This window comes from Ascaphus truei, chromosome 3 (assembly GCF_040206685.1).
Source record: "Ascaphus truei isolate aAscTru1 chromosome 3, aAscTru1.hap1, whole genome shotgun sequence".
NCBI lineage: Eukaryota > Metazoa > Chordata > Amphibia > Anura > Ascaphidae > Ascaphus > Ascaphus truei.
Window position 1 is genome coordinate 28,537,759 of NC_134485.1, and position 22,976 is coordinate 28,560,734.

Sequence of the window (22,976 nt, forward strand, 5' to 3'; positions counted from 1 at the left end):
GTACCTGGAATGCAGTCTGAGCCACGCAGCTCACACTTGACTTGTGCATCGTCTCGGGTGACGGGTTGGCACACTTTGGGTAACTGTGCACAGGACGCCCATAAAACGCAGACTGAATGCTTATTGTGGAATGGCGAGGACACTGCAGGGTCAGATGGTCACCGTCGCAAGCATACACCGTGTGATTCTGCAGGAGCTTCGCCAGGTAACCTAGAATAAAGAGGACACACACGTGTCAGGCTGCGTCGCATGGTGAGCGCGACCGCGCGCAACCAAGATGCCGTACCTCTACAAGGCAGGCCATCGAGCACGCGCGCGATGAGAAGCGCCGGCGCTCGCGATTCATGAGCAGACAAATAAGTGTTTCTGTTAGGCGATGGCCGTGTCACGCGGGCAGTCCACCCAATGAGGGCCAACCAGCTCCGTGACATCACTGCCATGCCTCCGACACGCCTTCTAGTCGCGTCTACCTCTAGGCCACAAATCGCTCCAGCTACAGGCGCGCCTGACACCACCAACACGGTCGTGCACTCACCATGGAAGCGGCCTAAGAGTATAAAAAACAAGGATAAGAGTTTGGAAATCAGTCACTAAAACTGTAAGGTGAGCGCTCACTAAATTCATCCTAGCGGTATGTTTGTAAAATCCCCTCTTATTCGCATTGCAGTTGCATTATTATGGACTGGATGTTTTAAAGAGGTCTCCAATCCACTGAGCAGAAATCAACTCTGTTCAAGTCATGAATCGACAGAGCAATACGGTTTCCAGTTCTTTTTTTAATGAAATAATGCAGGGTGGCATAATTTCATAAAACGAGGGCATAAATTTGTACAACTTTAAGTCAATAGCAGTTTACGGGTGATTGCGTTGGACTATATTTAATACGGCCCTAAATGGCCATTGCTGCAGTATTGCTGCTTTAATGTTAACAAAGTTTATTTATTTAATTTTTAATAGGATTGAATCAGGGTTGTCTTTGAAGCTGAACTGTGTTCATTTCAGTTCCAGGGACCCGCTGCTCCCTGACATACTTAACTCTGTCGGGGGTGCTGGGATCACCTTCATGTAGCAGCTCCGAAGGGGCTCTGTGGCTAACGTAATGGGCGGCTTTAAATGTCCCGCGTCTCGCAGGCCAATCGGAAGCCGTGACATCATCCCTTGCAGCTTCCTATTGGCCCATGTGACCAGGGACATTTAGACACGAAAGAGATTAGCCCCATACGGAGGTAAGTAAGTCGGGAAGCAGCAGGTCCCTGGAACTGGGAGACCCCCTGCTTCAATCCTATAACTAAAATAAATAACTTAATAAAACAAACTGCAAACTGCATCCTGGAGTGCCGCTTTAATAGCTAATAGTTTATTTGACTTTAGGTCCCCACAACACTACGTATATGATGCAGTCAGAATATGTATCAGGGGTGTATCAGGAAACACTATTCTAATAAAAGGTGTGAGAACGAAATTCCTTTGCCGCAGTTTCGATCAAATTTTCCAAGAACATATCAAAATAATCTGTGGAAATTTCAATCAAAATTCCTAGCGAAACGGCCCAAATTGTTAAAAATTCAGTATTTTGCTTTTTGGGGGAAATAGTACCTCATGATTTTTAAATAACATAGTTAAAGTTTGATTAATTACTTTTGCTTGCGGAGTTTGATCGAACATGCAATGCCCATTTCCGTTTGGCGTTTAAGTGAACGCGTTTCGCATTTTTGGAGCAAACCAAACTTTTTTTTGCTGAACCAAAAAAAGGATGACATTCGTTTAAGCAGACGAACGTTCGCTGAAGCGCACAAAAAGATCACTCATCTCTATATTGTAACCCAGCACGAGAATCCCCTACAAAACATGGAAGACGATGAATGGGAGTAAAAAAAAAAGCAGAGGACCAATGAGAGAATGTAAAAAGAGGCAAGTGTGGTCTAGTACTGCTACACAGGTATACATAGTTACATCATGCGAGTAAACAACCAATGGTTAGCAGTAGTCACACACCAGTTGCTTCCCTATAAACATAAAGTAATCTTAATCTAGTTTAAGTGTGTGTTTTTTTTAATAGTAGTTACAGTTAAGTTTACTAAACGATTCTGGAATGCCCTTTGGGGCAGTGACAACCGCCTAAAATATTGTGCTCCTGTGGGCCATTTTACTGAATGGGATACAGAGCCGTATAAGAGTAAGAGAGCAACAGGAACAATAAAGCTTATCCTAACCATACAAGTGTGTCTGTCATTCATGGCCCTTGTACCCTCGCCTCTCTCTGCTTCCTCGCCCCTGTCCCCTCGACTCATGCCCCTTCCAATGAACAACCCCCCCAAATAAATGCAGACACCTTTGTTGGGTACATATGGCCACCGCCTTTTATTACATATAACCAGTAACCTCCAGGACCTTGCCGGCGGCGCGTGCAATTCACTGCACCGCGATCTGCGGTGATTTTTTTCCGGTGCGGGGGGGGGGGGGGGGGGGCGTGGCCAAAACGGGTGGGGGGGCACGGCCATGACGTGAGGGGGGGGGGGGACCATCACACAGCCCCACAGCACAGCGCTGCAGCCCCTCAGCCACCCCTCAGTCCCACAGCAGCCCTCAGTCCCACAGAAGCCCCTCAGTCCCTGCAATTGACCGTTCCCTGCGGTCTGTAGGGAGCGGGAGCTGGGGGCGGGGGGGTGTGGTTTGAGTGGGGGGGGCGTGGGTTGAGTGGGGGAGGTGTGGTTCGAGCGGAGGGCTCTCGTGCTGCCCCTCCTGTCGGTCCCTCTCCCCCATGTCGGTCACTCTCTCACTCCCGGAGCCCCCTTTCTCTCCCCCCCTCCCGGAGCAGGGGCAGGTTGCGAAATGGGCACCAGAGGAGGGGGGCACTATGCACGGCTGCACAGACAGGATAGCCGCCTCCCTCCCCGTAGCCACCTCCCTTCCCTCCTCATTGGCTGACTGCTGCACCACGTGACGCATCAGCGCTTCTGATCACCACAAGCTTGCAGCATCGGCCGGTTGACGCTTCACAACGCGATGTCTGAAGGAGCCAGCGGGGACCTCCAGACTGGGGGAAAGGAGCTGGTGGGCCGCCGCCGGATGCAGCGGGACCAAAGCCTTAGGCCAGGCCGCACGTGGCACTTGGCACTGCCCCAAGAGTGAAACTGTTGGACACCTCACATTCCACCAAATTAACCACCTGGGCAAAACTGACCAGTTTGCACCCCTCCAGCTGACAAACCTAATACCACCACCCCCACCTTTAACCATACCCTTTTCTATTGTCTTTCTTTCATTCCCCCCCCCCCCCAAAAAGTATAAACATGTTACAACAATCAATCATAAACATAACATTACACATACAGTAAACTTGAGCCCCAAAAAGGGGTGGTCGGGAACCTTTTGGGGAGGTGGTCAGTAAGTCACGAGGGAACAGCCCCTGAAGTTACCTCTCCCTCCCAATGCATCACTCCATTACTCCCTCGGGCCAAGGATCATGGTTGCCTTCCCCTGATAGCTCAGGGTTTTCTTTACTGTCTAGGCTTAAACTGAATGCTGAAGATAAAGAAGAGGTTGTATCACTTCTGTTCATAGTAAGAGAGTAAAACAAGATTGGATATTCTCTGTCGCACGATAGCAAATGCTTATAAGAAAGTCCAGGTGGAGGTGAGAAGAGTGCAGCAGAAGGAGGAGGAGGATGGTGGTTTCTTTTTAAAACAAGCAACCAGACCACAGAAATGCTTCGGTATTGATATATAGAGTTCACACTCATTAATTATTAGAAGAAGCTTTAGAAAACCAAAACTGGAATGGTTCCTCTCACACATTCAATTCAGACTTCAGCCTTCAAAGCAGAGTGAAGGGATTGTCACAATGGTGGAAGTCCAGTGTAGTAATGACATGGTCTTGATGCATCCCCTAATATTGTGAACGGAAGAGGAGGGACCACCTCTTCCAGGCAGCTCATATTCACTGCTCCTTGAGAGCTGACCTAGAAAAGTGTGCCAGGATGGTCTCAGAATGTCATACACTCTTACGGCATGTCTTGAAAACATGATAAGGGCACTCTAATGATGAAATAAGTTTGCGGTTTGGTGACAGATCTTCTCGGTTAGTGCACTGATGTCAGAGTTTGCTCACGCACCAGCTGTACCCCTATGAAACAAATGTTCTAGAAACCCACGCTACACATTTTCCACCCGTTTCTCCTGGGACATTGTTTTGTTCTCCCAGCTTTTTGGGAGAGTAAAATGGCCACCCTAGGAACCCCCTTGCAAACACAAAGAATATAGGTCATAGCATGATGACACACCAGTTCTCAGATCTGTTCACAGCTATCTACATACCCCTACCACATGAGATCTGCAGATTGCATATTCACAGGTATTTGACATTGTGGTATTCTACGTATGCCCAATAATCTTCAAAGGATACTAAACATACGACGATGATGTATTAAGAAAAAAAAATGTCAAAACAGCCAGGGAAGGAATGTGCTTTTATATAGATAACCGTTTTAAAAACAACTGCGATATTCCTTGCTCGGTGTAATGTAACAGTTTTCTGCTTTCACAATAGCCACAGAAGGAAGGTGTGGTGTATGGGTGAATACTTTCAATGAATGCAGCTCCGTCACAAAACAAGCAGCTAAGTGTAGGTGGAATTCCTTTTGTACGTTACACTGCTGAATGTAGGTTGGAAACTTTTCGGATCACACGCAAGCTTCATTCCATCCAAAGCCTTGTGCTGCCACTGTCCCCTTCCTCCTTTATTCTGGGAGAGGCCCAGAACAGGGTCGCTGTTACTCACTGGATCGGTGAATGTCAATGACATAAGATGACTTAAGACGTCCTCTAGGTTCTCATCGCCATTGCGCTGAGCTGAGGGATATACTGTCACTTTATAACTAAACACCGATAATTATAAGTATAATACATAGCCCCCTTTATCACACAGGCATTCGTCGTATTACTGCCATGTTAGGAAACAGAAACAAATCTTAAAATTCATCAAAATTACTAATTTACACACACATATCACATTAAACCTAATGCCTTTAAATGGAAGGGTAGAATTACTGTGTAAAGCATGTTAAATTGCTACCTTAAACTTAGTGGGTTTTTTATTTTACATTGGAGTAGGGGGAATGCTGCTATAAACATGGAGATTAACTTTACAAACTAAAATAAGCACCGTAGCAAAGGGCCACACATACCACCAATGAACACCAAGGGGCCACACATACCACCAATGAACACCAAGGGGCCACACATACCACCAATGAACACCAAGGGGCCACACATACCACCAATGAACACCAAGGGGCCACACATACCACCAATGAACACCAAGGGGCCATACATACCACCAATGAACACCAAGGGGCCATACATACCACCAATGAACACCAAGGGGCCATACATACCACCAATGAACACTAAGGGGCCACACATACTACCAATGAACACCAAGGGGCCATACATACCACCAATGAACACTAAGGGGCCACACATACTACCAATGAACACCAAAGGGCCACACATACCACCAATGAACACCAAGGGGCCACACATACCACCAATGAACACCAAGGGGCCACACATACCACCAATGAACACCAAGGGGCCACACATACCACCAATGAACACCAAGGGGCCACACATACCACCAATGAACACCAAGGGGCCACACATACCACCAATGAACCCGAATGGGTCATACATACCAGTAAGAAGAAGAATCATACGGTAGGTGCTTGAACGTTACTCAAAATACAGAACACTGGGGTTCACAGTTGTAGAGCAGAGGCTACCAACAGGTCAGGTTTTCAGGATATAGTGGCTTCAGCACAGGTGGTTCAGTCAGTGGCTCAGTCGAAGACTGGGTCACCAGTTCTGAAGCAGGGATATCCTTAAAACCTGACCTTCTGCTGGCCCTTGAAGACTGGAGCTGCTCACCCTTGTTTTAGAGTAAGTGGCTTAGGCTGCGCTTATAGTGCCGGCGACGGTGACGTCAGGCTACGGTCGCTGGAAAAATCATATTGAGATGACTTCCAGCGATCGCGACCAAGCCGTCGCTCTGTCACATCGCGCTTACTATAAGCGCACGCGACAGCGGCAATGCATTTGTTTTGAGGCGACATCGCATCGCTGTCGCCGGCACTATAAGCGCAGCCTGATCCTATATAGTCTGAAGCGACCATATGCCCCGCGATGGGATGAGAACTCCCATTGACTTAAATCGGCTGCCTTGAAGCCCAAAAAAAGGGTAGACGGGCAGACTAAATGGGCCAAATAGTCCTTGACCTTGATTTGACTAAGCTCCATTAACCACTTCGGTGCCAGAGAGACATGGAACCGCTGGCACTGATGGGCCACGTGACCGCTCTCCGGAGCGACCATGTGATCTCTTCCCGGGTTCCGGCCGCCGGACTGGGGAATGGGACGTGTCGGCGTGTAGTTCCCGGTTGGTGCTTCAGCCGCAAACAAACCCTCACAAACTAGTAAGTAGCCCCGATGTACAGCGTACATCACAAGGGCCTCCGGGGTGGCACTTTTTTTAAAGACATACGCTCTCCGTCATTAGGGAGCTGAAGGTGATTAAAGCAGGTCAAATAACGTGAGGTTACCTACAGCAGGAACGGCCGTGTATGCAAATAGAAGATATGTATTCAAATGATGTCAGTGGCATATTTCCCCAAGTATGCCAGATATGTCCACAGGTATTACCCCATGCACAGCAGAGGTTAATTCATTCGGAGGTATACAAGTAAATGGGCCCCTCTCTCTACTCCAATGGTTTGGAAGAAGAAGAAAAAAGCACTGCAAATTTGCCTGCAGATAGAAGGATCCACAAACCGTGTCATTACCGAAAAGGATTAGGTGAAGATCATAACACGTTCCAAAGCGTTCGGTTACCATGACACATGAAGTAATTAAAGCCCCACCTTTCCCTCCAGACACCGGGTTGCTGTGTCTTCTTATTACACTTGAACAATTCCCTTTTTTCCCCCTTGCATTGTTTTGTTACCTCTGCTGTATTGTCCATTCATTCCTCGTCCCTTCACGCTGTCTGTCCCATACCCCTCCTTTCCCCCCTCCACAACTGTTCAATTCCCAACATTAAAAATAAAGTATTATTAAAAAAAAAAAGTTAGAGAACATTTAAACATACCTATGTCTGATATATTTAGATATTTTTTTAGATGTGCTAATCCTCTACATTTTGTGGCAGGAATTTCCCCTGCCTGGGTGGATGTTTTTACCTAACTTGAAGTCGGGGGTCCTTTAGAGAGGTACTGCTGATTTGTTAGACCTGGGGATCCCCACCTTTTGGATCCTCTTTAATATGGTGAGAAGAGGGATAATGCACAGTTAACATACAATGCATCAAATGACTGGAAGGGAATTAATACATGCATTAAAGCTGCAGACCAAGCATTATCCTACATGTGTTTTTTTTTTTTTAAATAACTCAGTTCTGTACTATGAGAAAATACTTGTAGCATTTAAAAAAAAAAACAGCTGTAATGTAAAAAGCATTTTAGTTTTTTAAAACAAACAATTACAAAGTCACACCACCTTCCTCTTCTGAAACAGGCTCTGGCACACCCCTTTTTGAGCCCTGCCCTCTCTCTAGCAGTGCACCAAATATATCTAGTGACTGTCTGGTCACCTGATCTTCCCCACAGAACTTTGGTCCTCTTCTGCTTCACTGACAGCCATTTAGTGAACCCCCGAGCCAAATCTTCGCCGATCACGGGAGAACAATTTAGCTAATTACTTATCATTGTGCAGATTGCATTGAAGCACATATTAAAGGGGAGGGGGGGGGGGTGACTGCTTGGACTACTGCTTTAGGCTAAGGCCCCGCTCCCTCAGTCAGCGCGCCCGCACTGCAGACAGGCGGGGCGCTGACAGACACAGACCGCGATATGCGGTCTGTAGGGAGCGGGAGCCGGGGCTGGAGTGGGAGGGAGGGGCGTGGTTTAAGCGGAGGGGGGCGTGGTTTAAGCGGAGGGACCCGCTACCCCCCCCCCCCTCCACGGGCTCGGGCTCCCGGGCTGCAGGAGGGAGCTGCTGCGGGCTGCCCTACTCACACGCTGACACTCAGGCACACACAGACAGGCACTCACGCTGCTTTCCCTCCACACTCTCCTCCCCGAAGCCTCCCCTCCTCCCGAAGCCTCCCCTCCTCATTGGCTCACAGCCACACCACGTGACGCGTCGACGCTTGGGATTACAATTCTCTTGAATCCCCTAGCGGCTGACGCGTCACAGCGTGTAGTAAGCTGTGCAGCCAGGGGGGACTGGGACCGGCTCAGGAGGATTCCCCTGCTGGTGGGGAACGCTCATGCGGCCGCCCGCGCCGCCGGGAGCAGCGGGTCCCAGGCCTTAAGATGGGGCATTTTCACTAGTCTATTGATGCGTTTAAAACAAACAAACAAATTTAAATCACATCTGATTAAATGTCCAACCTCTCACTACCGGCAGACAGCCACATCTTTGGCTACAACTCAATGAAAGGAACATCATTAAAACATGCAGTGGACTAGAAATTGCTTGCTTTGCTATGGCTGGGATTACACACATAAATTTCCCCTAGACTAAGGAATAAGATAGTGGGCCTTTCGGTTCAACAAAGACACAGGATAAACATGCTCAATCTGGCGGGAATGCTGCTTCAACCCATTAAATATATACTGTAACCAACATTAGTTCTCTTTGATCCTAGGTAGAACTGTGTGGGTTGAACGCCTGCAATTTATTGTAAAGCAGATTATGTAATACTGCTTGGCGCTATTTCTCTACAAATAAACAAACACTTCTGGGAAAACGTACAACATCCAATCAAAAACCTTTCGGAACAAAAGCTGGGAAGATTTAAGCTTCTAGAAGTTCATCTTCTCGTGTGACATCCTGCTTTCATCAAGGCAAAACAAACAGCCAGTAACCCATGTCAGACATACCTCGCGGGATAATTTAGCCCTGCTGTGTGTAAACAGCTGCTTGTATTTTGAATGTCGGCTGATTCGTTAAATAAAAGAATGTTGTGGCTTTATTTGTACTTGTTCATTAAACACTAAAAAGTGTCCTTTGTGTTTTTTTGGGTAGAGAATCCCGCAGTAACTCTAACCCTAGTCAATGTGCTGTGAAACCACTTCTCAGTGTCACATCAGGGCCTCCCCTGAGACATGGAGAAGCGGTTTCACGGGATATGAAATAAGGCTTCTGTTTTATCCCATCCTGCCAGACATTCAAGCAGCGGTGAAAGTGCCTTAAGAAGTAGTGTCACTGTGTCTCATTCAGTGTCAGGACTAGGGAATCCCGCAACCATATTTTTTGGTCCCTATACTTGTACAATAAAAGACAAGCCCCCTCCAATATGACAAATGTTATACAGTAGTTAAATACTTACTGTATCTGGTTTTCTTCTCATAAGTGAGGGTCATTTAGTTCAATTCTTTGGCCAAAGCATTATAAGCTTACAACCAGCAAAAAGGACACACCGTGACGTGGTTGTAAGCTTATAATGCTTTGGCCAAAGAATGTAACTGAATGACCCTCACTTATGAGAAAAAAAACAGATACGTATTTAACCATATAGTTTATCATATTGGAGGCAGTATTGTTTTTTTTTGGTCTTTTGTTGTGTACATTAGATCTTGTGCAATTTCTTTCCCCTGCACCCCCCCTGCCGGCTCTCCGCCCCCCCCCCTCCTTACCTGGGCTCTGGCGTTCTGACGTCACATTGACATGGCAACGCGGCGTCACGTGACCCCGCGCGCCATGACGCCGCGTCTCCAGAAGCCGTCTGGGCCAAGGTAAGTGAAGTTACAGAGGCCGTCACCGCTTCCTCTGCATTTCATTTAAATGCCTTCAGGAAGCATGCGAGGCCTCTGTAACCCCCCCCCCCCCAGTTTGCGCACCCCTGCATTAGATCACAATCCCAGTGGCACGCCTTTTCACACAAATATACATGGTGTGGTGGGTTTGGGTTCTGCGCCTGCAGGGATAGTGCGTGTTCCTATACTCTTACCCCCAGAAATCTTCATAAGGTGCCCCAACGTGACCAAGGAAGTGTCCCATTAAATCACGGAGCCCCGAGGTGTTCCACCTGCTGCAGCGGTTACTTTCGCTCCCCTGTCACATTCCAGCACAGTCTAAACCTGTTTAGCATTAGGGAGAAGCTGCTTGGGCTTCATTTTATTAGTCCAACACCTACCGGATGCTCAAAAAAAAAAAAAAAAAAAAGGAGAAAGTGGAACTGTAAGTCTAGAAATAAAAAAATAAATAGTAGTGGTACTGTTCTAGCAGTAATAGTCCTTTTCAGAAACCATCACACTTGAACCACGGAATTCAAGGTTTATGATCGGCTGGTACATTATGTCAAAACTGCAGCAAGCGGACTACACGAAAATAAAAAAGGATATTGATTCATTGTGGTCTATGTTGGAAATGTACTGTGTACATAAAGTGCAAAGATTGTTCTCACGCATTGTTTCATTTTTTGTTAGTATTTGCCTCAACTATGGCAGAGTTTCCTACATTTAACACACATTGTACTGTAAGCCAGAAATATTTATGCCACTTCAGACTTGTTGGATGTTTTTCATACAAACATAAGATAAAATCGTGAGTCACAATGACGTAGAATTTCACTCACTCATTATTATATGTAACTCCTCCTATTAACACGCCCAAAATTGCAGACTTAAACGGTGCAAAAATGGAAACATTGACGCAGTGACAAAATTAATGACCAAATTTGTGTAAATTTTGATTTAAATGTGCCATGACACCTGTACATCTCCCCCTACAGTATGTACAGTATCAATGTGCAATACCCATACAAATAATTGCACCAGATGTATTGAATAAAATCCTATTGCATTCAATGAAAAAAAATTCATTGACACATAGTGGCATTTCTGACAACACATTTTTGCCCCAGTATTACATTACCATGATACATAAATCTCAAATATTGATAATAATGGGTGAAAATGCTAAAGAACTGAAGAAAGACTTCATGGACTGTAGTTTAACAAGATTCCTATGGTATTTCCACCATAAAATCAGAAAGGAAGAAAGTTATTGTAAAAAAAAAAAAGTATTTACAAAGAAAATCTGAACTATAAGTGTGGTCCTCTGGGACTATAAACAGAAATGTAGTGTTATTCTGTCCAAGGGTGGGATCCACCAAGCTCCAATGACAGGTATTTGTGAATACATACCTATACCTTATACATACCTCAATACAGGGGTGGCCAACTCCAGTCTTCAAGGACCAGCTTGAGTCTTCGACTGAGCCACCTGTGCTGAAGCAAGGATATGCCAAAAAAGGAATGGGTTGTGTTAAAAAAACACTTCCCATGTAGAAAAGACCCTGTTGATGGTGCACAACAGACCTATCTGGTTTATAATATATGTAGGTCTAGGGATGCACTTTGGCGGCTGTTAAAATTGTGAATCTTTATTAATGTATCTAAATAATGAAAATAAACTTTAAAAGGTAGACCTGTGAACCATGTCTTGTTTAGAGTCCTATGGACTTAATGGTGAACCAATGAGACGTACGTTTCGTCACTAGGACGACTTCTTCAGGGGTGGGCGTTGCCGCGTCTAGGTACACCCCTTTATACTGTTCATGGTTATGACGCATGTTACTCGGTTCCCTGTTCTGAAGTGCCAAGAGAGCATTACTTCTTATGTGTCACCAGGGGCGCATCCCATTGTTTTGTTTTGTTTTATCCTATGGAAGTAGAAGCATTGTACATATACACATGTACAGATCTTTCATATAATTCTTCTCCTGTGAGAAATATCAATTGTAAATAGTTCTTGCATTGGTTCACCATTAGGTCCATAGGACTCTAAACAAGACATGGTTCACAGGTCTACCTTTTAAAGTTTATTTTCATTATTTAGATACATTAATAAAGATTCACAATTTTAACAGCCGCCAAAGTGCATCCCTAGACCTACATATATTATAAACCAGATAGATCTGTTGTGCACCATCAACAGGGTCTTTTCTACATGGGAAGTGTTTTTTTAACACAACCCATTCCTTTTTTTGGCATATTTGACTACCCTGGTAGCACACACACCCACACTACTATTATAAGTATCTACACTAGATGGAGCGATGTATCTCCTTCTCTGTATCTGAAGCAAAGATATCCTTAAAACCTGACCTGTTGCTGGCCCTTGAGGACAGGGGTTGGCCTCCCCTGCCTTAGACATTTCAACTACTGCTTGTAGAAAAGCAGACTACAACACCAATATATTTGGGATTTTGTATTTTTGGTCTGACTGGTTGGATAAATCGCTCCCTGAAAAATCAGTGCAACAGCACCCATCTGTTAATACTGCTCATAATTTAAAATCCAAATGAAAAAGATTAAACATGCTCGAGGTGCTGAAATATAAACAGGAACAAAAAAAAGAAGATTCTCTGCGGTGTCAAGAAAAAAAATATTATCATTTTCTCAATTTAGTATCACATATTGTGCCTTTAACACTGTCGCTGCCAGAGGAGTGTTCAACATGGAATTTAGGAGATTGTTTTATAACCCTTTTGACATTATTATTTTACAGTTTGAAAGTATTTTTGTTATATGTGAATACTCCCAGACAAGCCTTCAATGTATCATTTGTTTATATTAATGACCCCACTGCATTTGACTTGGCACTCTGCAACGTTCACGTCCTTTTCCTGATGAATGAAAAAAAGCTAAATTACACCCTTCCTCTCTCATACACGCCCTCATCATTTCCCGCTTTGATTAGTGCAACCTACCATGGCCCAATTTCCTGCTTCTCACCTTTCGTCCTCTCATTCTCATCAAATGACTGCTACCTACATGCATCATTTTGAAGGTTTTCTCGTCTTCTCTTTTGTTCCAGATATTATTAAAGTGCTTCGTTTGTAGTATTGTTCCCTGCCACTACAGCCCCAGCACTTTCTCACATCATCCACGGCCTCAAGATTCCTCAGCTTCCGCCACTTCATTCTAACTACTCAACACTGCTCAACGTTCTTTAACTTGTTACTGTGAAGGGTCTCTGAGTTGATGTCTTCTCCTACTAATGTCATTCGAATTACTCAAGCAGTCACACCGAGTTTCACTTTTACTGTGTTGCAGAGCTCCCTGGCAGCAAAAGAGTTAAGCAAAAGTAATATGGTACAGATATTATATAGGCTTGTAAAAACCTCACACTTTTTTTATTGAAGTAAAATAATGTGTTTAAATACAACTACATTATAACATCCTTTTTGCCTATCGACTTATAAATATTTATGATCTGGTCCCCTTTGGAATACTAGTTAAAGAGCGCTTTCTACACTTGTAGTGGGAGGACAATGTTCACCAACAAGGGCACCAAATGTTCTCCATGAATATGCTTAGAAAGGGGAAAACGATTTCCAACGTACTGTACTTCCCTGCAATACACTGCAGTCCCCGGAAAAAGAGAGATTACCGGGACTGTATAGAAATGGAGAAGTCATGGTACTACGTATTATCCACTTCCATTACACTTTGCCCATTAGTACACAGAATACACGAAGATCGCTGAATATACAAGGCGAGCTACAATGCTACCCGCCTGCATGAATTTCACCGGATGTCCCCACCAGCCTCTGTGCTTGTGGTCATACACACAAAGGAAGCCCCTTTCTATGAATATCTAGAACTCACTGTACACCGGAACACGATCACACCAGTACTCCGGGAGGCTTACCACCGACGTGGTGGCAGGGCAGGCCACCCGGAGAAGGTCCACAGAGCGTTTTGATAAAACATAAGGATTCTCTGTGATTGGGGGTGCGATCACATCATCGGGCAGCAAATGGAGGACGCAGTCTTTGTAACAGCAACTAATTCCTCCATTTGTGTCCAATATAAAAATAATAGGAGACTCACCTGAGCTTTATCCTCCAACATAATATGCCCAGTCAAAACTTTCCTTGCTCCAATTCCTCAGATTCCCTACATTTGAAGGGAAAAACGGAGTCCTGTCATCAAAAAAAGTCTCATTTGAGAGTATTAGCGAAAGGGCTTAAAGGTCTAGGTAAAACATGCCTCACCATGACAAAAATATTTGTTTGAGAATTTCATAAAATGCAGACTTTGACTCATCATTTGATGAAGAGTCTATGAAAGACCAAGACAAAGGGCCTAAGGACACCGTATCTCAGTTTGGGGGGCCCAATGCTAATAGGACATCCTATTGCAATCCTGATTAAGTGCTTGTTGGAGAACTTCAGGTCGCTGCTCTAAATTGTGTTCAGAGTCAGACTCATCATTTGATTGCGATACTAGACCTGGTCCTTCTCAACCCACTCCACATGCGGTAGATTGGGAGTCGAGGTCTCTCCCTCTGTTGCCTCTAGGTAAAGAGGTCAGAAAACGCAAACACAGTTGGCCATATTTTGTCTGCCTGGAAAACAATCCTCGGTTAAATTAAATTCTTCTCACTGGGCGTTAGACCCGAGCTACGAGTTATTTGATTTTGCTAACTGGCATTCAGGGCTCCTCTGCTAAATGAGGATGAAATGGTCCCGAGGACCCATACTGGAATACCAGACATCCAAGCCCTGCTAGCCTCAGGCATTTATCAAGCACTGGTTTCAATGCTTGGAAGATTGTCTTTAAATCTGATCTGACAGATAAGTTACTTCGCAACATCCAGTTTAAAATAGCAGATGCTGCTGGGCCCCTGGATCTTATGCTGAATACAGTGGAGAGAAAAGGACCAAAATCGCTTAACCTTTAATCTAGATTTCTTGCAAGAGGTCATGTCTAGATACAAGGTCCGAAAGTCTTGTTCTGACAGAAGAATAACCATGCACCAAGCGCATAAACACTTTCGTAAGAAGAACATGTCCTAGACGGTCAGGTGCAACCCGTACCCATGAGAGGGCAGAGTTCCAGTTGTGGAGGCGCGTCCCTCCTTCAGTCAACCCTCCAACAGAGTTAATTCTAGCGCGCAGTCTGCTTCCTCAAGTGCCTTCCAGTTTTCTGTCAGAGAGAATAAAGAAATGGAAGGAGATTACATCAGGCATGTGGGTGCTATATGTTGCAATGAAGGGCTTATCTCTTCCTTTGGTTTCCATTTCAGGCTTCATCTTTCTACAGGAATTGCAGAAATGATCCAGAGAAAAGCTGAAAGTTTCTTCTAATGCCTTTTGCTGTTTGTATAAGTGCAGTCACCAAGTACTCTGGCCATGGCAACCAACACCGTATATAAAAGGAGCACCCTGACCTTTTTGTTACCTTTCCCACGATGAAGGGAACCAGATTCTCGAAAAGCATAGGGTGAGCTCTAGTGGTTCCTGCAAGCCAGTGATTCACTGCACCTGTCATTTCTTCATATGTTTACAGTTTGGATAGACTTGACCGTGTTATACTTCTAGGCTTCTTAGTCCTGTTCATTTGAATTAAAGCTCATCGGTTATGTAATGTTTTAATCCTTTTCTGTTATTCAGTGTAAACCTGCAGATGGACCGTAAGTTGGGCAACTCTCCCTTAGGATTACCCCTTCTTTGCTCATAGGCTTGGGTGGTCATAAAGTTTAGGATTCCAAAGGAAATCATGCAATCCCCCCCAAATAGCAGATCACGTGTGCTTGCCATATGATATCATGGCCTGTACGCACCCCACCATCGCAGGGACGAACTGCATTTTATTAAATGTCTCTGTGGGCCTTCTCCAGGACTCCTGCCATCCTACCAGCTGTTGCTACATTAGGTATCAATCCTATCCCCTAGAACAAATTAAGTTTGCAGGTCCTGTGCTCCATTCTTTATACATTTAGCAATGACATCGTTTTATTTGAAAGTGCTGATATTCCTTGCCCCTTTACCATCATAGCAGCCATAAAAGACATTTGGAAATACCACAAACACAAAGCAGTATTTCTAAGCACATTTCTCTGGACCCCATTGTTCTTTTCCTCTGCGTAAGGTTCTTATGCACACAGTAACTTGATACACGGATGCATAATAAAATGCCGCTTAGCCTCTTCACGCCCATTCTGCTCCAAAAGTGACTTCATACAAGTACCACATTCTATACATGTGATGTGTGGTTTAAAAAAAAACCTGGTTGATGCATAATTGGGAACTGAATTCTCCTGATTGAGGCAAAGAAGTTGAAGCTGTTAATTTATTAATTTTGCTAATATGTCTTATCAATGAGGTTGTAATGCATTAAACTCACTATATTTATGGTAAATGTTCAAAATAGCCATTGTTGTTATTCTAAACTTGCAGTTTTATTATGTACCAAATAGCATTTTCAAGCAAATGAGTTATTGTGCTGAAAGCCACAGGAACAGAATCGCTTTCCTAATCAGTACGTTGATATAAACAAATTCCTAATGTTACGTATCCTAGTAACCATTATCAACGATGCCAAGTATTTAACTCTGCTACAATAATAAATAAATACACAGCTATTAGTTGATATAAATTGCAGAGGTTCTGTGGGCGGTGAGAGGAATTCCTTTAAACCATCCTGCTATACATAACACCCCTGCAAAGCGAAGCAGGCCCCTCTGGCAGAGAAGGGAGTTCAAATCATGTAATTAACTTTATTATATCCTGGTGACATACTGACTGGGAAACCTTAACACTACTTTTCGACTGTACATTTAAAATAATATTTCGGGCCATCTTAAAAACCGGCTGTGGTGACGCTTGTTAGAAAGTACAAAGAACTTATTCTGCTTTCTGCGACTTGGAAGTATATTGTAACTCTGTTAGGCCTTGGATTGTGGTAAGCAGTGTTTTTTTTTTTTTGTACCGGCACCTTTTTTCCAGAGCGACGTTGACACAGGATTAGGGACAGGGAGAGAGACCTGCGGGGAACCCCACCGGCCGGCGCTGGAAGTCGGGCCCACCCAGAGGCCAGCTCTCTCTGTCTGCTGCCCTACCTTCATTGAAGCTCCATCCCCCGCAATGGAAGTTGGACGCCTGCGGGATTGTCGCTCCGGCGCCCTCCCCCAAGGTAAGGTAAAAGCAGTAGTGTGTGTCTCTCATTTTACATTTATCAAGATTTAAATACCGGCACCTCTTTTTTTAACTAAAAAAAAGCACTGGTGGTAAGGGTATACATGTAGAGGAAAATATAACAGAATACCTCTGTTGTAGTTGAAAAACTTTCTTTTTTATTTAGACTAACATAATATATAACTTTAAAATAAACTTTTTAGAGAGATTCCTCAAGGAAAAGCTTAACAACAAAGAGGCAGTACCTAACCCCCTCCCCAATTTCTTCATGTAGCGTATGTTCAGGTGTGTGAGTGCTGTCATTTCATTGCAACTCCAATATGCCATCTTGGGCCCATCCACTGGCAACCACCTCACTTCTTTCAAACGTTGACATGTAGACAAAGCGGCAGTTACGCTAGCTTTTTCCATTCACTTGCCTGAGCCGGGTTATTCCCCAGGAGGTGATTTTATGGTCCCCTGATCTGGAGGAACCCCCTAATTCCAGGGAAACCGGGACTGAGCAGGCCCAAGAATTTATACCCAGATTCTAGAGGAAAACTCAATTCTTTTGATGCCGTCAGCTTCCATTCTGTGAAATTAGTGACGCTGTTACAAAATGGCCGCTGTGTCAGGCTTGCTCCCCCCGTCCAATATAGAGTTTGCAACAGATGACGTTGTGACTGTCTATTGGTGATGCAGTGACAACACATGCAGTTCTCTCACAAAGACTACAACAGATGTAAAGTCTGTGTTGCTGAGAGAGCCCCAGTTAAGGCAAAGTAAAATAATTTGGAGGCATATTGTTGCTTTAACAAACACATTGCATAGCACAACACAGTGACGCCAGTTAAAACCAAATGTTTTGTACAGCATTTGAAACTGAAATAGTATCTAACAAAGTGTTCAGAAGCAACTGTGCTATCTTTATATTTCCATGTTTATGCGAAGTAGATAAAAATAGCCCTGGGAAATGAGCTGTCATAGCTGCATAACAGCGGTAAGTAAAGTGGCGACATCCTGACTGAAATCTGGATCAACTCCCTGAAATTGAGGCCCAAGCAGATATTATGCACAGATTATATCATTATTATACCACTGCACTCAGTGGGTTAACAGTTTATCAGTGTCTGTTAAGCATGACAAAGTGATTGGACTATAAACTGGATTGAGCGTTTCCCCAACAACTTAAATGCATTTCAGCCTTTAATCCTCTGTAGAGATGCGCAAACTTTACGCCAACTTTGCGAATGGTGAAAAGTTGCCTTTATTTCACCAAAGAAAAGTTTGCCCAGTAAAAGAAACGCAATTCCTTTAATATGCTTTTTTTTTGCAAGAGAGAAATGCCTAGTGCAGGGTCTGGATGTTGTTTGAACATAGTTTGCTGGTGAAATTTGCCAGTTTTGCTAGAAGTTACAGCATCATCAGAGTAAAGTAACGGAGCACAACCATGATAAAGGAAAAATTCACCCTGATCAAGAGGTGATGCCAATAAAAAAAAAATATTTATTGTATTACACGAAGAACCAGAGGTTAAAAATGCACCTATGCGTTTCACGCTGTTGCCCCTACGCGTTTCACGCTATTGCGCTTTATCAAGGTAATTCTACTTATCTTATACTACATATGGGAGGTTGTATATTGTGCTGCAAGATATGAGGCTCTTGCGTACTCCATTAGGCGCGTATTCCTCCTATCATATCCAAACGAACATATACCATAGATCAGGGGTGAGCAAACTGGGGGGGCACAATAATTTTTTTGGGGGGGCACGACGATTACAGAGGCCCCGCGCTCTTCCCCAAGGCATTTAAATTAAATGCCGGGGGACCGCGTAAGGCCTCTGTAACTCACTTACCGGGCTTCAGCCGGCTTCGGGTGACGCGTCCCCATGACAACATATGTCTAAGACGGAGTTTATCATATTTCCTTCTAAACCCGGCCCAAATTCCCCTTTTTTCATCACAGTAAATGAGACCACCATTTATGTTGTCCCCAAAGCATGTTACCCAGGTGTGACATTTGACTCCTCCCGCTCTGTCCTATGTCACTCTACTGCTCAAACGTTAATGCCTTTAGCTGCCCCCGTCTGGACTATTGTAACATACTAACAGGCCTCCCTGACTTACAACTCTCTCCTTTGCAATCTATCCAAAATTCTGCAGTTAGAAGCATTTACCTTTCTTCCATAACAGTCCCAGCTCATATACTCCTTAAATCCCTCTCCTGGCTTCCAATTATCTTCTGTATCACCTATAAAGTTCTCCTCCTTATCTTCAAGGCTCTCCACGGGTCTACATATCACCTTTGATTTCTTCATATGTCCTACTGTTTGTTGCACTTCTTGTACTATAATTTCCTGTATTGTACTGTCTTTTTTGGAAAGGAGCTTCATACACTGTTGGCTCATTAATAAAAATATTTATATATATATATATATATATATACATACATACATATATATATATACATATATATATATATATATATATATATATATATATATATATATATTTATATTTACACGTAGGTGCAAGTTCAATTCAGAGTTGAATATGAGATATATATTTACATTGCGATACATGTTTGACCCTTCGTCTTGTTTCTAAGTCGGCCCTATGGAAAGGCACTACTGTAATATGACTTTTTTTTTAAAGTCCTATCCACTCCAACTCCAGGAGACAACTAACAACCAGAAAAGGGCAGAAACAACATAGATAAACTCCTTCCTTATAATTATATCATTCACCCCTCCATGGGCACAGGAACACATTGCTTTGTAGAGAAGAGGTTAAATAAATAAGATGTTGTTTTGTTCACCCATCTTTTCTTGCATAGTCACTCATTTATTCTGTAGAAGAACAACAGCAGTGAAACGGAGCCACGCTGAGCATGTTATGCCCTGGATTTGCATTCAGATCTCAGTATTAGTATCACTGTTTAGAGCTTCCATCAGTGCCATGTGAAATGTGCCAAAATCACTTATCTGATACAGAAATGTCATCAGGACAATGAGGAGCACTGAGAAAAGAATCTCTCTGTTTCAGTTCCAAATGTCTCAGAACGATTGTATCTAGCATTCCTGCAACATTCTCTGCCCCAGTATAATCTGCTTTATAACCAAAGCTATATATAACTGTGCTCAAACCAAAACCTCCCATCAGTGGAGTTACAGCCTACAAAATATAAATATACTGTATGTAAATGTAGCCATGCTGTAAAATGGCATACCGTTTTCTCTCATGCTGGCAGTAAGCCTGGTAAGTTACAGGGTTGCCAGCATCAATCATGGAGGTTTGCCCTCACACCCTGGTGAGGTGTCATATGTATTGAAGGGGAGTGGCCACATACTCTGAGTCCACCGTTAGTGACATCAGAGGTATATAAGGCACAGCACTGCCCAAAGTTAGAGTTGAAGGTCAAGTGTGTTCTACAAGGCTGAGGTGTTCAGCTTGTGCGTTAACTAGTGACCCAGTCATAATTCAAGGGCCTACACTGTGTCCAGGGACCTGGCACAGAAGGTGATCTCCCTGAGGGGAGAGGTGATCCCACTTCATTAGGAGAGCAGACCTTTCAAAGGGAAGTACTAACCAAGATGAGCAGCTGAGTTGCTGGCTGTCAAGGGGCAGCTTGCCCATACAACTATAATAAAGATGCCCTTGTTCAAAGACACTCCACTGTGTGAGACTGAAGTTACTCCACAGAGGAAGGCACCACCAAGAAGGAGTTCCTCATCAGAACCATCTCCTTGCGGACACAGAGATCCTGATGAGGTGGAGGCGCTGCACTGTATGTAGGTAGAACTCACGCACACTACCTCAGCTGCCTGTCTGGTTGACATTCCCCATACACCATCATGCGGGAGACATAGGAGTCCTGTTGCCAACAGGTGCACCACCAGACACTACCATGTAATGGGGACTGGTTAGACCACAGGGGCCAATATGAGATTGGGTGGGTCAGACAGTCCAGAAAAACTGTTACATATATATATATATGCAAAACTAATAAAAAAAAATGTTACAGCAAAATCCATGTTGTCCAGTTGCTTGCTCTGTCCTTAGAGCTTGGGCTTTCCTAGCTCTTCCAGATCCCAGTAGGGGATCCTTACATAAAAAGAAGACACAAAATAGGACAAATGCAACCACATTTTGGTGTTAAAAATAAATAAATGTAAAAGCAGTAATAGTACACAATTCTCACTTCAATGTAAGAATATCACAATCAGTGCCTCTAATAACTACGGCCCCGACGATATGACTAGCGAAATGCGTAGGATTCATTTCTGGTGGTGCAGGACCCTGAATGAAAACGTTATCCAGGCATAAACATTCACAGCAACTGGACAGCAAAGATTGTGCCTTGATCTCCACACTGCACTGCACTTATTTGAGCCACTGATGTGTCGTATACTAACATTTGGTTGCACTTGTCCTATTATTGTTCTTCATAATTTGCTTTATATCATGGAAATCCAAATTGAAAAAAAGATGGGCTACACCAGGGTTCTTCAACTGGCCACCTACGGGTCAAATTAGGTCCACAATGGTCCTGGATGTGGCCCTTGGGCACTCTGCTCCTGCTAATGTCATACTAGTTGCTTACTTCAACTAAGTGCCGTTTTGTCACCCTGAAAACCATAACCATATTTGTACCATATGTATTTATAAGAGCTTGCACAATGGGGAAATATAGTCATTTAAAGTCTTTAATTGTATCTAAAATGACATGCTATACGCTGGTGGCCCTTCTCCTAAATGTTTTCTGATCTGGCCCCTTTGGAGAACTTGTTGAAGAGCCCTGGGATACACCATTACCAAAATGGATGAATGTAACCCAATTTGTACATGAGCCAAAAGAGATTTGGGTATATTCAATGGAAATAAAATGTGCTCAGCACTCAGGAAGTGCATTTAAGCATGGAGCTTGGTCAAGAACAGTATTGAAGTTGGTATTGTAAGGGAACTGCCAAAAACCTGAGACATTTTGGCGCCCCACACAAAAGACGAATTAGGCACAGAACTAAATTCAGTTAATTATTATGTTGACGAAAACATTGCATTAAGGAAAGCTGTCACTTTAGCATGTCTGCCGATCTCCTAATCACAGCACTCTCTTTCCTAGATGGTTAGGGTAGAAATAAAAACCATGCACTTGCATAACTCGAAGGGGTCAAGTTTGTTACAAATCATTTATTTGAGCTAAACACAATCACACATATCGCAAATAGAAGTAAAACCACAACTAGAAGACCAAATAAGATAACCACAGTTGTAAAATGTACCCTCAAACACACATACAAACCCCAAACGGAAATTGTGTATATTCATGTGTAGTCCAGTCCCACAAGACCAGCTGTTTATTAATGAAAGAACCATTTCCCAAGCTTACCTTAATGTGAGTGCTCATTTGTCATTACCCAGAATCCCTGGCTGCAGTGGAAGCCTTATATGCTAAGAGATAATGGGGAAAGACAGGGTTGCAGACCTGTCAGACTCAGAGATATACAAATGTGCTCACAAGTGTTACTTACAAGTTTATCTAGAATTAAGAATATGAGTGCCACACCAAATGCGGCAAATTGGCATTTATTTTTTTTAAAGAAAGAAATATGCAAAGTTCTTGCTCAAAAGAAAACATATGCTAATTACACTGTAGTCATTTCTAGGATGTCTGGATTTTTAATAAAATATGCAGTATCAGATTTGACAAAAAGGACATGTACCTCTTTCCTACCATGTTACATTTACAATGCTAAGCAACAAAAATACCGGAAGTTTTTCTATTACTTCCACAAGATGTCCTTAAAGGGTTTTCCAAGTTAAAAGCAGCGAGTTCCCACACAACGTTTCCATTTTCTTATCTTACTTGAACTGAACACAGGTCCATAGCGCAGAACTGCACCAGGAGACGCCCCCCATTCTGGAGATATTTTACCCATTTGGCTTGAAAGAAAATCAGACTCCCAGTAACGCTATTGTTGGTGATGTAATATATTAAAATAAGGT

General features: G+C 43.6%; 1 protein-coding gene across 5 annotated transcripts in view; it reads right to left on the bottom strand.

Moving 5' to 3' along the window:
* The window catches only part of EVA1C (eva-1 homolog C), a 74,676-nt gene that overhangs the window by 35,860 nt on the left and 15,840 nt on the right, over positions 1-22,976 (bottom strand). For all 5 annotated transcript variants that reach the window (XM_075593889.1, XM_075593888.1, XM_075593887.1 and 2 more), the window contains exon 2: positions 5-210. In XM_075593889.1, coding sequence (XP_075450004.1) covers positions 5-210 — 206 coding nt within the window. The remainder of the gene's footprint in view (positions 1-4; positions 211-22,976) is intronic.